This window comes from Cyprinodon variegatus, unplaced genomic scaffold, assembly GCF_000732505.1.
Source record: "Cyprinodon variegatus isolate N-32 unplaced genomic scaffold, C_variegatus-1.0 Scaffold694, whole genome shotgun sequence".
NCBI lineage: Eukaryota > Metazoa > Chordata > Actinopteri > Cyprinodontiformes > Cyprinodontidae > Cyprinodon > Cyprinodon variegatus.
In genome coordinates, this window is record NW_015151147.1 from 134,963 (window position 1) to 147,053 (window position 12,091).

Consider the following 12,091-nt stretch of genomic DNA (forward strand, 5'->3'; position numbering starts at 1 on the left):
CTGGGTGGTGAGGGTTACGGGGGCGAGAAACTCAAAAGTAACGCAATAGTTACTTTTACTAGTAACTAGTTACTTTTATTGTGGAGTAACTCAGTTAGTAACTCAGTTACTTTTTGGGAGAAGTAACCAGTAACTATAACTAATTACTTTTTCAAAGTAATGTGCCCAACACTGCCAGATTCATTGGAGCTGTCTACCAGGTAGTTTTAGAGAAAGTCACCCTTCCATCTGCTGACAGGAGATGCTAATTTTATTTTTTTCCACCTGCCTGCATGGAAAACACGACCAATAATAAAGATATGGTGTCACTGGGCCTCCTGACTAAACTGGCCTGATATAAAACCCTTTAGACACTATCCTCCAGAGAAAGATGAGATCAGAACCAATCCTTAAGGCCGTTTCTCAATTCACAAGAACGCAGGCACGGACTCGTGTCCTCGCCAAGTACGTTCTTGAGAAGAACACAGGGAAGTCTGGACTCCGGGAGACCAGGAGCATGCAGCATAAATATGGATCAAAGCTCGTCTGGAGCTGCATTTCACCTCCTGTTAATAATAGTCGCTAGATAATAATAAATTCTTACTTTTTTCATTTTGTGGGGTAATAATAAACACAAATAAAAAAAATGTTCCAAATAAGACAAAAAAAATCGCCATCAGAGCCAGCGGTCCTTCATGCACCATTATGCAGAGAGAGGGCTGCTGCAGACGGGCTGTGGTTACCCTCTAAAGTCTGCTAGTTGCCATGTTCCTCTCAACTTTGGAACTTTTTTTTTTATCACACAGAAGAAATTTACTGTAAAATGACCCATTTAAAAGATTTTTTAAAAATGAACCAAAAGGCTCACATTTAACTACTAAATCCATTAAACCTTTTCACGAGGCTCCTCAGGGAACTGAGGAAAACTGATGTCTGGAATCCCAGAAGATCAGAATAAAAACAATGACATAGGAACGGCTTATTCGACCCAGCTTTAATCCCATAGTTCGGCTGTATTGTGATGAGATCCTTTGGATAAATTAGGATTATTTAATTTTCCACTGATTCGATTGTGTCACTGATTACGTTCTAACAGGTCAATTTCACCCTGGTTGCCGGAAACATGGAGGATGTGTTCATGATCAAAACAGTGAACTACAGCTACGGAGAGGTCTACGTAAACGCTCCTCTGGACAGGGAGTCAGTGGATCGCTACTTATTGAAGGTCAGAAACCAGTGCTTGTGTAGCTATGACAACCAGGTTTCAACCACCACATACTCTCTCTCTCTCTCTCTCTCTCTCTCTCTCTCTCTCTCTATATATATATATATATATATATATATATACCTTTATAACTCTTTAATTTTCCACACATAATTCTCAAATCTAAATTTTCAATTTTTTTCCTGAAGAGGTTCCCATCCTCCTTAATTTCTGTTCACTTGTGTTTGTGCAGATCCGTGCCACTGACAATGGCACACCTTCCAGACATTCAGACCACTCTCTCACCATCAACATCCTGGATGTCAACGATAATCCACCCATTATCGAGAGTCAGAGAGGCTACAACGTCAGCGTCAACGAGGTGGGAATGCATTCGCGCTTTATTTCGTTCATATGGGATCTACCTGCAGACCTTAAGGTCGGTTTGTCGTAAAGATCGATCGTTTTATCTTTGGCAGAACGTTGGAGGAGGTACCTCAGTCCTGAAGGTCATTGCTACCGATAGGGACATTGGTCCCAATGCCATGCTGTTTTATTACATCACTGCTGGAAACCAGGACTTGACTTTCCGCATGGACCGCATGACTGGAGAGATGGTGACCCGGCCAGCCCCTCCTGACAGAGAGCGACAGCAGGAATACCACCTCATCGTCACCGTGGAGGATGACGGCACCCCCCCTCTGTCGGTAAGATCCAAACTAACACAGTCAATGTTTCGTCTTTGAAATCGCTACAAGACAGTGGCGGCTGGTGGAGTTTTCTCCAGGGGGGGGCTACAAATTCAAGATAGACATATACCAAAAACCAACAACAACAAACATTTATGAAAACAAAACATAATTCCATGTACGGGTTTACTTTTTGTACATAAATCTTAGCTCTTCTCAGGCTTTGTGGGCAAATCTGTGTTTTTCAATGGTCCAGTGTTATGGAGGACCAGCTCTACCATATTTAAAAATCGATACGGAAGTAAATAAATGCTCAATAAATAAATAAGCATACAATTAATTGCCCCAAAAAATACAATAAATAAATAAATGTAGGTAGAAATACATAAATGTATATTTGTCTTTGAATTAGCTTCTTTATTTATTCACCTTTACCTCATTTATTTACTGTCCGTCATAATCTTCATCTTTATTTATTAATGACTTATTTTTGCAATAAAATGCTAACCAACCAATGGGCAGAAGTTGACCCTCTAAGACACAGCCCCTCTTCATTTGCATAATGAGACAGAAATGCATACAGAGATAGCATTGAAGAAATACATAGGGTAAAAAAAACCCACAAATGAAAAATAAAAGAGACAAAAATAGTATAAGATGCACATAAATAAACATTATAATTAAATAATAATTAAGAGCAATAAGTTATATATTTTTTCCAAAAAAGTAAAAAACAATTAAAACAACAAGTTTGAAGACGTGTCACTTCCCATCCAGGAAGCTTTTTCAATTCAAAATGTCAGAAATAGTGTTGTGTTTGAGGCTTTATGGAGTGGACCAAAAAAAAAACCTTGCAAATTGAACCGGACAAACAGGTCGGCCCCTTAGGAATGAGGGTCATTTGGGTTCTTAGGTAGCCTGCAATACCCGATACATGTCTTTGTCTCTGAAAGATGGGGTATTAGAGTGAATTGTTGGCCTGGCTGAACAGGCGAGGTCTTCTGTTCCCTGTAAGGGGTTGGGGGTTGCGATGATAACGGGAAGGAATCAACTCAGTTGCTTTATTGTAGGTTTTTGAATGGCTTTGAGTCCCCTCCCTCTGTTTAAGGTTGGTTTTTCTATTTCAACATAGATGGCTTCCTTCACGCCCCTCTCAAACCACCTGTCTTCTTTGTCCAAAATGTGAACATTCTGGTCCTCAAAAGAATGTCCTTTGTCCATAAGGTGTAGACGTACTGCAGAGTCTTGTCCCAAGGAGGTCAATCTCCTGTGGTGGGCTACAGAATGTATCTGTGGAGAGGTTGTTTGGTTTCTCCAATATAAAGATCAGAACTTTCCTCACTGCATGGAACCGCTGACACCACTCCATATTTGGTCTGGGAGGTTTTGTCTTTAGGATGCACTAGTGACAAGTTATATGTTATGAAAATTTTTTTTTTTTTTTTTTTTTTTGAGTTAGCATATCAATGCATTTCCCAAAATAAAGAATTGCACATAGATATTATAGCTGTATTATTATTTTAACGGTTTTAATCTTTTGACCAAAGCACTTTACACTTCATTCAGTCATTCATCCACAAGCTGATGGTGGCAAGCTACATTGCAGCCACACCTGCTCTGGGGCTCACTAACAGAAGCCAGGTTGCCGTACCCTGGTGTCACCGAGCCCTCTGACCACCATCAGGTGAAGTGTCACCCAAGGACACAACAATACTGACAGCAGGAGGCGGGGTTTGAACCGTCAACCCTTCGATTTCAGGGCAAACTCCTTCATCCAACGCCACTGTCGCCCTTGATATGTTCATCTGCTGTTTATTTTTTTTATCATGTATAATTATTTTTGCTTAAAAAATGTGTCTTTTTTCTTTCTTTTTCATTGATAATCTTCTTTAGGAGATATTTGGTGTAAAATTAGAGGAAAAAATGCAGATCTTAAAGGAATAGTACACCCAAAACATGATTAGCCTTCATTTTCTACTCACCCCCATGCTGAACAACACTCTGGAGTACTTTTTTGATATCTCAAATGCATCTGGAGATCTGGGAGGCTTCTTGCTGTCTGCTGACATTCAAATAATGGAGGTCTATGGCGCCCGAGGCAGAAAGGTCCATAAAAGTCCACAAAAAACGTGTCAATATTCCTCCATACTGCTCGTCCAATGTATTCCAAGTGTCCTGAGTGGGTAGCATCCAGAATTTACTCGAAACAAAGTCATTTAGAATGTTTTTAGAGCATAAACAGTAGTGTATAGGATTTCCTAAAAGTGCGTTCACGAGTCTACAGAAACCGCGGCAGACCAAACCAGATGAAAGTGCGCATTCAGCGTCTGCTCTGCCGATAATGCAAGCGTAGAAGAAGAAATGTGCTGTTTACCTGTGCAAAGAAAGAAACAACGAAAGAAAAATGTCTGAGGACTTCAGTGTTGAGGAAGAGCATGAGTTCTTTGCCGAGCTGAATGCGCACTTTCATCTGGTTTGGTCTGCCGCGGTTTCCGTAGCGCCGTGAACGCACTTTTAGGAAATCCTATACACTACTGTTTATGCTCTAAAAACATTCTAAATGACTTCGTTTCGAGTAAATTATGGACGCTACCCACTCAGGACACTTGGAATACATTGGACGAGCAGTATGGAGGAATATTGACACGTTTTTTGTGGACTTTTATGGACCTTTCTGCCTCGGGCGCCATAGACCTCCATTATTTGAATGTCAGCAGACAGCAAGAAGCCTCCCAGATCTCCAGATGCATTTGAGATATCAAAAAAGTACTCCAGAGTGTTGTTCAGCATGGGGGTGAGTAGAAAATGAAGGCTAATCATGTTTTGGGTGTACTATTCCTTTAAGCTCTTTATTTTCTCTCTCAGACCAGAGGTCTTGTGTTTACTCACCAACAACCTGTGGATGAGATGATGAAATAAATCCACCTCTTAATGATTGTAGTGCAGTACGCAGTGTTTTAAAGTATGCATGGAAACCCTCGGCATCCTGCTGCTTCTCCATGATGTTTGCTCCCTGATAACAGGATGAAGTGTTTGCATTAGAGACAAATTAAAGACTTTGCTTATTTTTCTTCAGCCGACTTTATGGCATCAAGCTCCCCAACAGCTAACATGCTAAAGTTCAATAAGAAACCCGTAACCTGAGGCTGCATCCGCCATCCCATGTTTCCCACATCTTTTTACCTCCTGATATATTTTGCACTCGCAGTTTAAAGTAAGGAAACAGTTTGACTCAAATAAATAAAGATAACCACAATTAGTTATTTTAGTTTATCAGTTCTATTTTTTTTTCTCATTAAGTAAATCCTCTGGACCAAATGAGGCTCACGATAACAATAAATAGAAATACAGCAAAAGATTAAGATTTCTGAAAATAATTTACAATTAGTTTAATTTAGACCAGATATGGGAGTTTTAGTAAATATCAATATTTTAATTTTACTTTAAGCAAAAGCTGACTGATAGACAACGGTTTGAATACATTGGTATGAAAGGGAAACATGTGGGGAAGAAAGTTTACTGTAGTTTACTTTATTGCTGTAGATTACAAACCACAGCAATAACATCCTTTTTATTTGGTGGAAGATTTTCTACTTAAAGAAAATAAAAAAAGTATGGTATTCATTTCAGTCCTTAAAGTTACTTTTCATGTGTTTTATTCTACGATATCTAAACTTACAAAGATACCAGATTCCACTAAAATTAAAGACATTAAAAAGGTGAAAACTATAGAGATCTACCAAATTAGATTTTTAAATGTTCTTTAATCCCTGGGCATAAAATAAAGAACAGAAGTTTTTTTAATCTAATCTAATTCTAAACAAATTGCACCAAAAACATGCTTTATGATGTCAATTCTGATAAAAGAGTTGAAATTTAAAACTATTTTTTTAATGAAAAATGTATTTATAGTTTTTTGTTTGTTTTTTTATCAGATCTAATTGCACACAATAATCTCTCTTAGCCACTAAATAGAAAAATGGGTTACTTACAGATCCAGTTGGGGTTATTTTGTTTTATATCTTATGTCTGGTAATTATCTCACATTTCTTTATGATTAAAATCACTACCTTCTGCGCCTAACCAACACATTCTCTCTTGTTTTTTTTCCCTATTTGCATCCAATATTTCATTAAGTTTGAGAACATTTAAATATAATTATCCAGCGCAGCGTCGCTACTAAAACTACTCAGCAGTCCTTATTCTATTTAGTTTTTTTTAGATCCAGCAATGATACAGGTATGAAAACAGATACAGATCACCTAAACTAAAGGCAGCGCAAACTAGCTGCAAACTCAGGAAACGCTGTTTTGTCAACAGGAAAGCCACAAGTCACATTTCCTAAAAGACATTGTTAAGCAGTGGTTTTGCTCTTATAAAAAGCTGTTTAGATGTCTGTTCAGATGGAAGCCATTCGCAGCTCTGCAGGACGTCGTGGGTGGCAAAAATCAGAGATGAAACGCTCCTGTTAATGCGCTGTACAAACACAGTTAAAGTGAAACTCTTTCTGCTCTCATATAAAACCTTGTTTTAGTCGTCTATCCTCTTTTTTTGCTGCACAGCCTCTCAGAGGCACACAGTTGGAACGGCCTTGTTTTATCTGGATGACTCCCTGGACGGCAGCTGTAAAATGTCCTTGTATGGCGACGGTTTTGTGGATCTGTCATCTGAGAGGAACAATGATTTCAGAGACGACACAGAAGGCATTTTATAAGGCTCCGAGAGTTCCCTTTATTGTACAGGCTACCGAGAGGACAGTTTAAAAGGAAGAAACTTCCTCTCACGCAAGCTTTTTACAGTATAAAAACACAATAATACAAAGTGATCTTTTTTTTTTTTATGAGGGAAACTAGAAAATCAGTTCTTAAAGCTCTGAAACACACAAATCAGCAGGCTTACATCTCAACAGATCTCCTACCAACCTGTTAAACACTTTCTTCTGCAGGTGATTTCCGCTAAGCACCAGCTGCATGCGTTCTACAGTTTAAAAATAAAACCAACAGCTGGGGAAGTCATCCAAGACCCTACGTTGGTACAATTGGTCTTCGGCTCGGATTTCAGACCCGTTTAACAGATTTTGGCTTATCAGATCTAATTGCACACAAATAAAAGCCCGGCTGAACCTTTACCCTGATTAACATAAACATTGTGAAACACACAGGAAGGGTCTTAATGGCAGTGAGGTCAGCTGCTGTTTGCTGGTATCCACAAGGCTACATTCAACATAAAATCTTTTCTTTTTCTTCATTATTAAACACAGAGACCACAATGAAATCTTTCCCAAATAAACTTTAAAACAGCAATAAACAGTTTAAGGCTATGGTGCAGTTTAAGCAGCGTATGGAAAAGACAGAAGAGGCATAAGTCTGAGGTAGCACAGAGGAACAAAGAAGAGAAGCAATCTTATATATATATATATATTTATGCATATATCATACAGAGAGGAAATGTAATGCCACGTTTTGGTCTTGTAATATCTAAAGCTCCTTTCACAGAACAGTTCAGTCATAAAGCAAAAGCATGCCACCTTTTAAACTGCTCCAGAGCTTTTCTTAATTAAACCCAAGTCTTGCACCGACGTCGGCTTTGACCAGCGTGCAGTAGAACTCTATCCTATGACATATTGGCGTCTATCTCCCGATCCAAGGTAGAAACAAATCTGCAGCGTGTGAAATTATGCAGATATCTTTTCTATAACGAAGGGAATTTGACATCAGGGGAAAAGCCACCATGTTCTGCCCTGAATAACCTGCACAATATACATCAGGCCACTGACCAGCAATGACTCAACTTCTCTCACTGTGATTTATCTCTGTGTGGTTTAATTTGAAATCCTGAGCCCAGCTAGGTGCACGGCTCTCCTATCACATACCTACCCTGCTACTTCACACTCTTAAACCCAGTAAATCTTTCTATAAACCAACCACTGTCATTACCTCGCTTGGTGGTCCTTTTAGAAACACAAACATCACTAGAAAGCACTTTTTTTTGCAAAATAGACCATTGCTACATTACACCCTTGAGCACCAAACTTTTTATAAGTTGAGGTGTTGCTACACTGTTTAGTAGCTCAGAAGCAGAAAACGGCTGGATCATTTGTCCTGCTCTTTCTTAGTCCTCATCATCAAGAACCCAACGCCAGCGATGCCAGGAAACCCCTTACCTAAGTCCACAGTTCCAGCCCTTTTCATTTTCTATCCTGCAGCTCAGAAGCGTAGCGGTGGCTTTAACTCAATAATCGCTTTAGTCCTTTCAGAAGACAGAAATAACCAGAAAGCATCAAAGTTCTGACATGAAGAATTTTGTTACGGGCTTGAGAGTCCGTTTATCTGAACCTGAAAATTCTCTAATGACCGGCAAAAGATCACTGCTGCATTTAAGATGAAAAATTCTGGTGGAAGAAAATTAAATTCTGTAGGGATCTGAATGCACACAATAAAAATATGTTTGTCTCAACCCCATTAACAGCATCAGCATAGAAACTGTGTCACTTATCTCCTACATGACCCCGACATTTTATTAAAAGCACCAACAGAGCAAAAAAAAAAAAAACACATAAAAATCTAAGACGAACCGAAGATCAGACGCAACATGCCGACTTAAGTTCAGTTTGGGCCTGCAGCTGTTATTGCAGGTGGACACGGCACGCAGCCCTCCTTCCCTCCTGGGGTCCAGACCAATGTACAGGTTGCAAATCCAGACAGGAAGAATATGTGTTTGTATAGTAACTATGAGACGATTCGTGGAGATAGCATTGGTATTAAAATGAAGAACAGAGCTGCAGGAGTCTCTCTCTCTCTCTGGGACAACAGTTTAGGTGAAGAATCCGCTTTAAATCTGCACCAAGTCTGGAGACTCTGGGATGATGTCTGAAAAAAAGAATAAAAAATGGTGTGAATCAGTGAGAACATAGAAAACCATCTACAAAAAATAGCACTTTAAGGTTTTGTTTTTTTTTGCTGACAGATACGACACGACATACGAAGGCGTTTGCACATTCAGCACTGCACTTCCTGCACTAATATGACAGAAACATGGCAGGAGGCAAATGACAGCATTTTGGGTCCTTTTTTTTTAACCGCATCAACTCAAACAGAGGCAGATCCAGACGGATAAAATTCACAGAATGTGTTGTATTCGCTGGAAACTGTAAAAAATAAAATAAAAGCAGAACAAAGAGGGCCAAACCAGAGTTTCAACACTATGCAGAAAACAGGGAAGTGTTGCAGGTTCAGATCTGCAAAGCAGAAAGAGGCAGGACCAAAGCTTATAAAAGAAGAAAGAAGTGACAGAAGTGTCGTCAGACAGCCTGTGTATTTCTGCAGGACATCTGGAGGAAATAAACAGCACCTGTCATGGAGGAAATCCTCCATGACAGCTGCTGAAGATAGAAGTTTCCAAAGTCTTCAAAGATTCGTGAGGGGAAAAAAGTAGCCGGTCGTTTTCTCACCAAAACAAATGAACTCCAGCGTTAAGCAAACTGTTTAAAAAGTCCGGTCATATTTAGAATTCAAACTTCTAAAAGGACTTTAAATATGAAATTATTACATACTGTTCAGTGTTTTTAATTCAGAGTAATTTCCATGTGAATGTGCTTTACTGGAGGCATCCATGTTTGTCAAAGAACACTACTGCCACCTACTGGTTTGTGACGTCTAGGTGCGGTATCGGCTGTTGATCAAGTCCCAGTGCTGTATCTGGTGTTTGTCACAACGCGCTATTATCCAAGTCACCTTGAAAACATTCTTCCAAATGTTGGCTACATTTTACGTGTTTTTTCTCTTGCCAGAAGTTTGATGGCAAATCCTCCCTCTTCAAGTTGGTGATCCAACAATGAACCCATGCATGGAGGATCATGAACCAGAAAGTCTAACTTTGTTTTTTTTCACTTTTCCCCGATGTATTCCAGCATCCAGCTGCCATGCACGTGGGCATTGTCAGTTTCACTATAGCTCTGGTGAATTTCAATGGTGAAGTCCTCTGGAAATCTTCAATAATTGTTGTTGATTGCAGATGTGTCTAGTAGTTCCCATTGATTTAGCTTGTAAAGCGGGGAGAATGGCGCTAGGCTTACCGCACGGTGACGTCACTGCTGGAAGATGGCAGGAGGGAGGGGTTACTATCAAAAATGGCCGCTCCCAGACTCTGTGATTGCTAAATTAACGCCAAATTCATTAAATCACCATAAGCGTATTTTCGTTTTAGGTATAGCTAATGATCCACTGATCATTCCTTGCTGAATGATCAACAAACAGGTTCAATCCATGAATCTTTTATGGCCTCTAAGATCTGCTGATAAATATTAGTGGCAGATGCTGCAGGACACCTCCAGGGCTCTGGTGGAGTCCAAGCCTTGTTGGGTCTCTATAGAATGATGTGCACAGTAAGATTAAAGGGATCATAGAATGTAAAGCCAAGTTTCCATTGTCATAGAGGGATAACGATAGCTCAGTGGGTGAAATGGACGTACAGAAAAGTTCAAACCCCATCGACACCTTCTTTTGCTGCAAATCTAACAATTCTAAACTTCCACGATAAAACGGGCGAATCCAAACAAAGCCCCAAGTTGACGTAAACTCGGGGATGTTGCCTTATTTGGTTCTGGCCTGTACTTTTGCCACGCCCAGAAATTTACATACAGACCAGCCCACTGGTTCACTGGCTCAATGGAGGGGGGGCGAATAAAGCGTCAACTGCTGGGCCGCTGACTGGACCGGATCTCAGCAGAGAGCTATGAGCCGTCTGTCCTCAGCCGGAAGAGGCGGACTGAGGGCCGGTAATGCAGGCCGGGGGAAGCACGGGGCTGCTGGTGTCCAGGCTACCATCACCGGGTTGGGTTTGGTCTCTCTGTCCCCCACTGGCTCCCTGCCCTCGTCCGCCGGGGATCCTGGACCAGCCAGGGAGCTGACGGCTCGGTTTTAGTACCTGGTGTGTTTCAACTCCGCGTTGCACTGTAGTCGACCAAAATCCCGGACGATTTTGAAATTCCTCCCTGACATTTTTTTAGGTATGAAAAGTAGGACATGTCCATGAAAAAGAGGACATCTGGTCACCCTAACATCTCAACAATTTCGATGTTGCAGTGAGTGAGTGCTTGCTGCTATGATACCTCTTTTCTCAGCAGCTTCGCTTGTAAACCAACCAATCAGAGCACAGCTCATCTAAATATTCATGAGCATACCATAAAAAGACAGAAAATCTCTTGTTTAATTCTAGGGCTTTTAATCGGGCTTGAATTAGGTCTCATAAAACAGCAAATATCCCATTTACAGCCCAACCAATGTTACACACCCTATTCAGAGACCTTAACGCCCAGCACCAGATACCCTATAGAATCATTCTATCACCCCTTTAATACACAAACTACTCGGATTGCCAATCATTTGCTAAACTGTCTTGTCAGCAAAACCTATGTGAGTCAGCAAGCATTAGTGTTGGCCACAGACCTCTGGAACATCCTGATTAAGTTTACTAGAACTGTTACAGGACTGTTTTTGGGGTGTTTTCATCATCTGAGAATTTTGTTAGGAAGTTCAGTAGTACAACTGAGCACGTCAGAAATGTCTGCAATGATATTAATGGACCCAAAAAATCCCCTGGAGCTGAACAATGGGACGGTCTAGATTCAGTCAAGAAAAGGAAAAGAAGAGGATGTCTGGAGAACAGAGAACATCATCTAATGAGAACAAACAGTCTCATTAGATGAGGTCCAACCATTCACTCTTATCAGCAGCAGTTTTAGAGAGTAAACATGCATTTTTGCATGACAGAGTATTTCAGCAGAGATGCATACTTGTACTGGATTGCATCAGTCACAGCGTAGATTTTGAAATGTAGAACTTTCTTAACCCAGCATTGTGTAAGGCTCTTGCATGATGCTGCACGTACCCTTCTTCATAGTTTGACTTGGAAAAAATTCTCAGCTTAGACTCAGGCTTAGTAAAAACGTTTTGATACTTTTCAGTTTACTTTCTACCAACGTCTCATAGCTTTAAATTAAGTTTATAAAAGATTAGCTGGAAATGGTGCTGTACTCTTATTTCAGTTCCCAGTCTTTTATGAAACAGGCAACAAGCCTGAAGCAGCTGATTTGATCTGTGATTCTGAAGAAAACTGAGCTCAGCCTAACTGAATGATTTAAAGACCCCACAGATGGGAAACATTATTATTATTCAGGTCACCTTTTATTACCTAAATATTATTATTTCCATTTTTTTTT

At 40.1% G+C, this 12,091-nt stretch overlaps 2 protein-coding genes across 3 annotated transcripts in view; one reads left to right on the top strand and one right to left on the bottom strand.

Annotated features, from left to right (window-relative positions):
• LOC107097417 (cadherin-23-like) overlaps positions 1 to 12,091 on the top strand; it is a 131,667-nt gene that overhangs the window by 14,176 nt on the left and 105,400 nt on the right. Inside the window, exons 9-11 of the mRNA XM_015394556.1 lie at positions 1,076 to 1,204; positions 1,437 to 1,565; positions 1,663 to 1,890. Coding sequence (XP_015250042.1) covers positions 1,076 to 1,204; positions 1,437 to 1,565; positions 1,663 to 1,890 — 486 coding nt within the window. The remainder of the gene's footprint in view (positions 1 to 1,075; positions 1,205 to 1,436; positions 1,566 to 1,662; positions 1,891 to 12,091) is intronic.
• LOC107097419 (chromosome unknown open reading frame, human C10orf54) overlaps positions 6,589 to 12,091 on the bottom strand; it is a 48,030-nt gene continuing 42,527 nt past the window's right edge. For both annotated transcript variants that reach the window (XM_015394557.1, XM_015394558.1), the window contains one exon: positions 6,589 to 8,741. In XM_015394557.1, the coding sequence (XP_015250043.1) occupies positions 8,704 to 8,741 (38 nt within the window). In that variant the 3' untranslated portion in view covers positions 6,589 to 8,703. The remainder of the gene's footprint in view (positions 8,742 to 12,091) is intronic.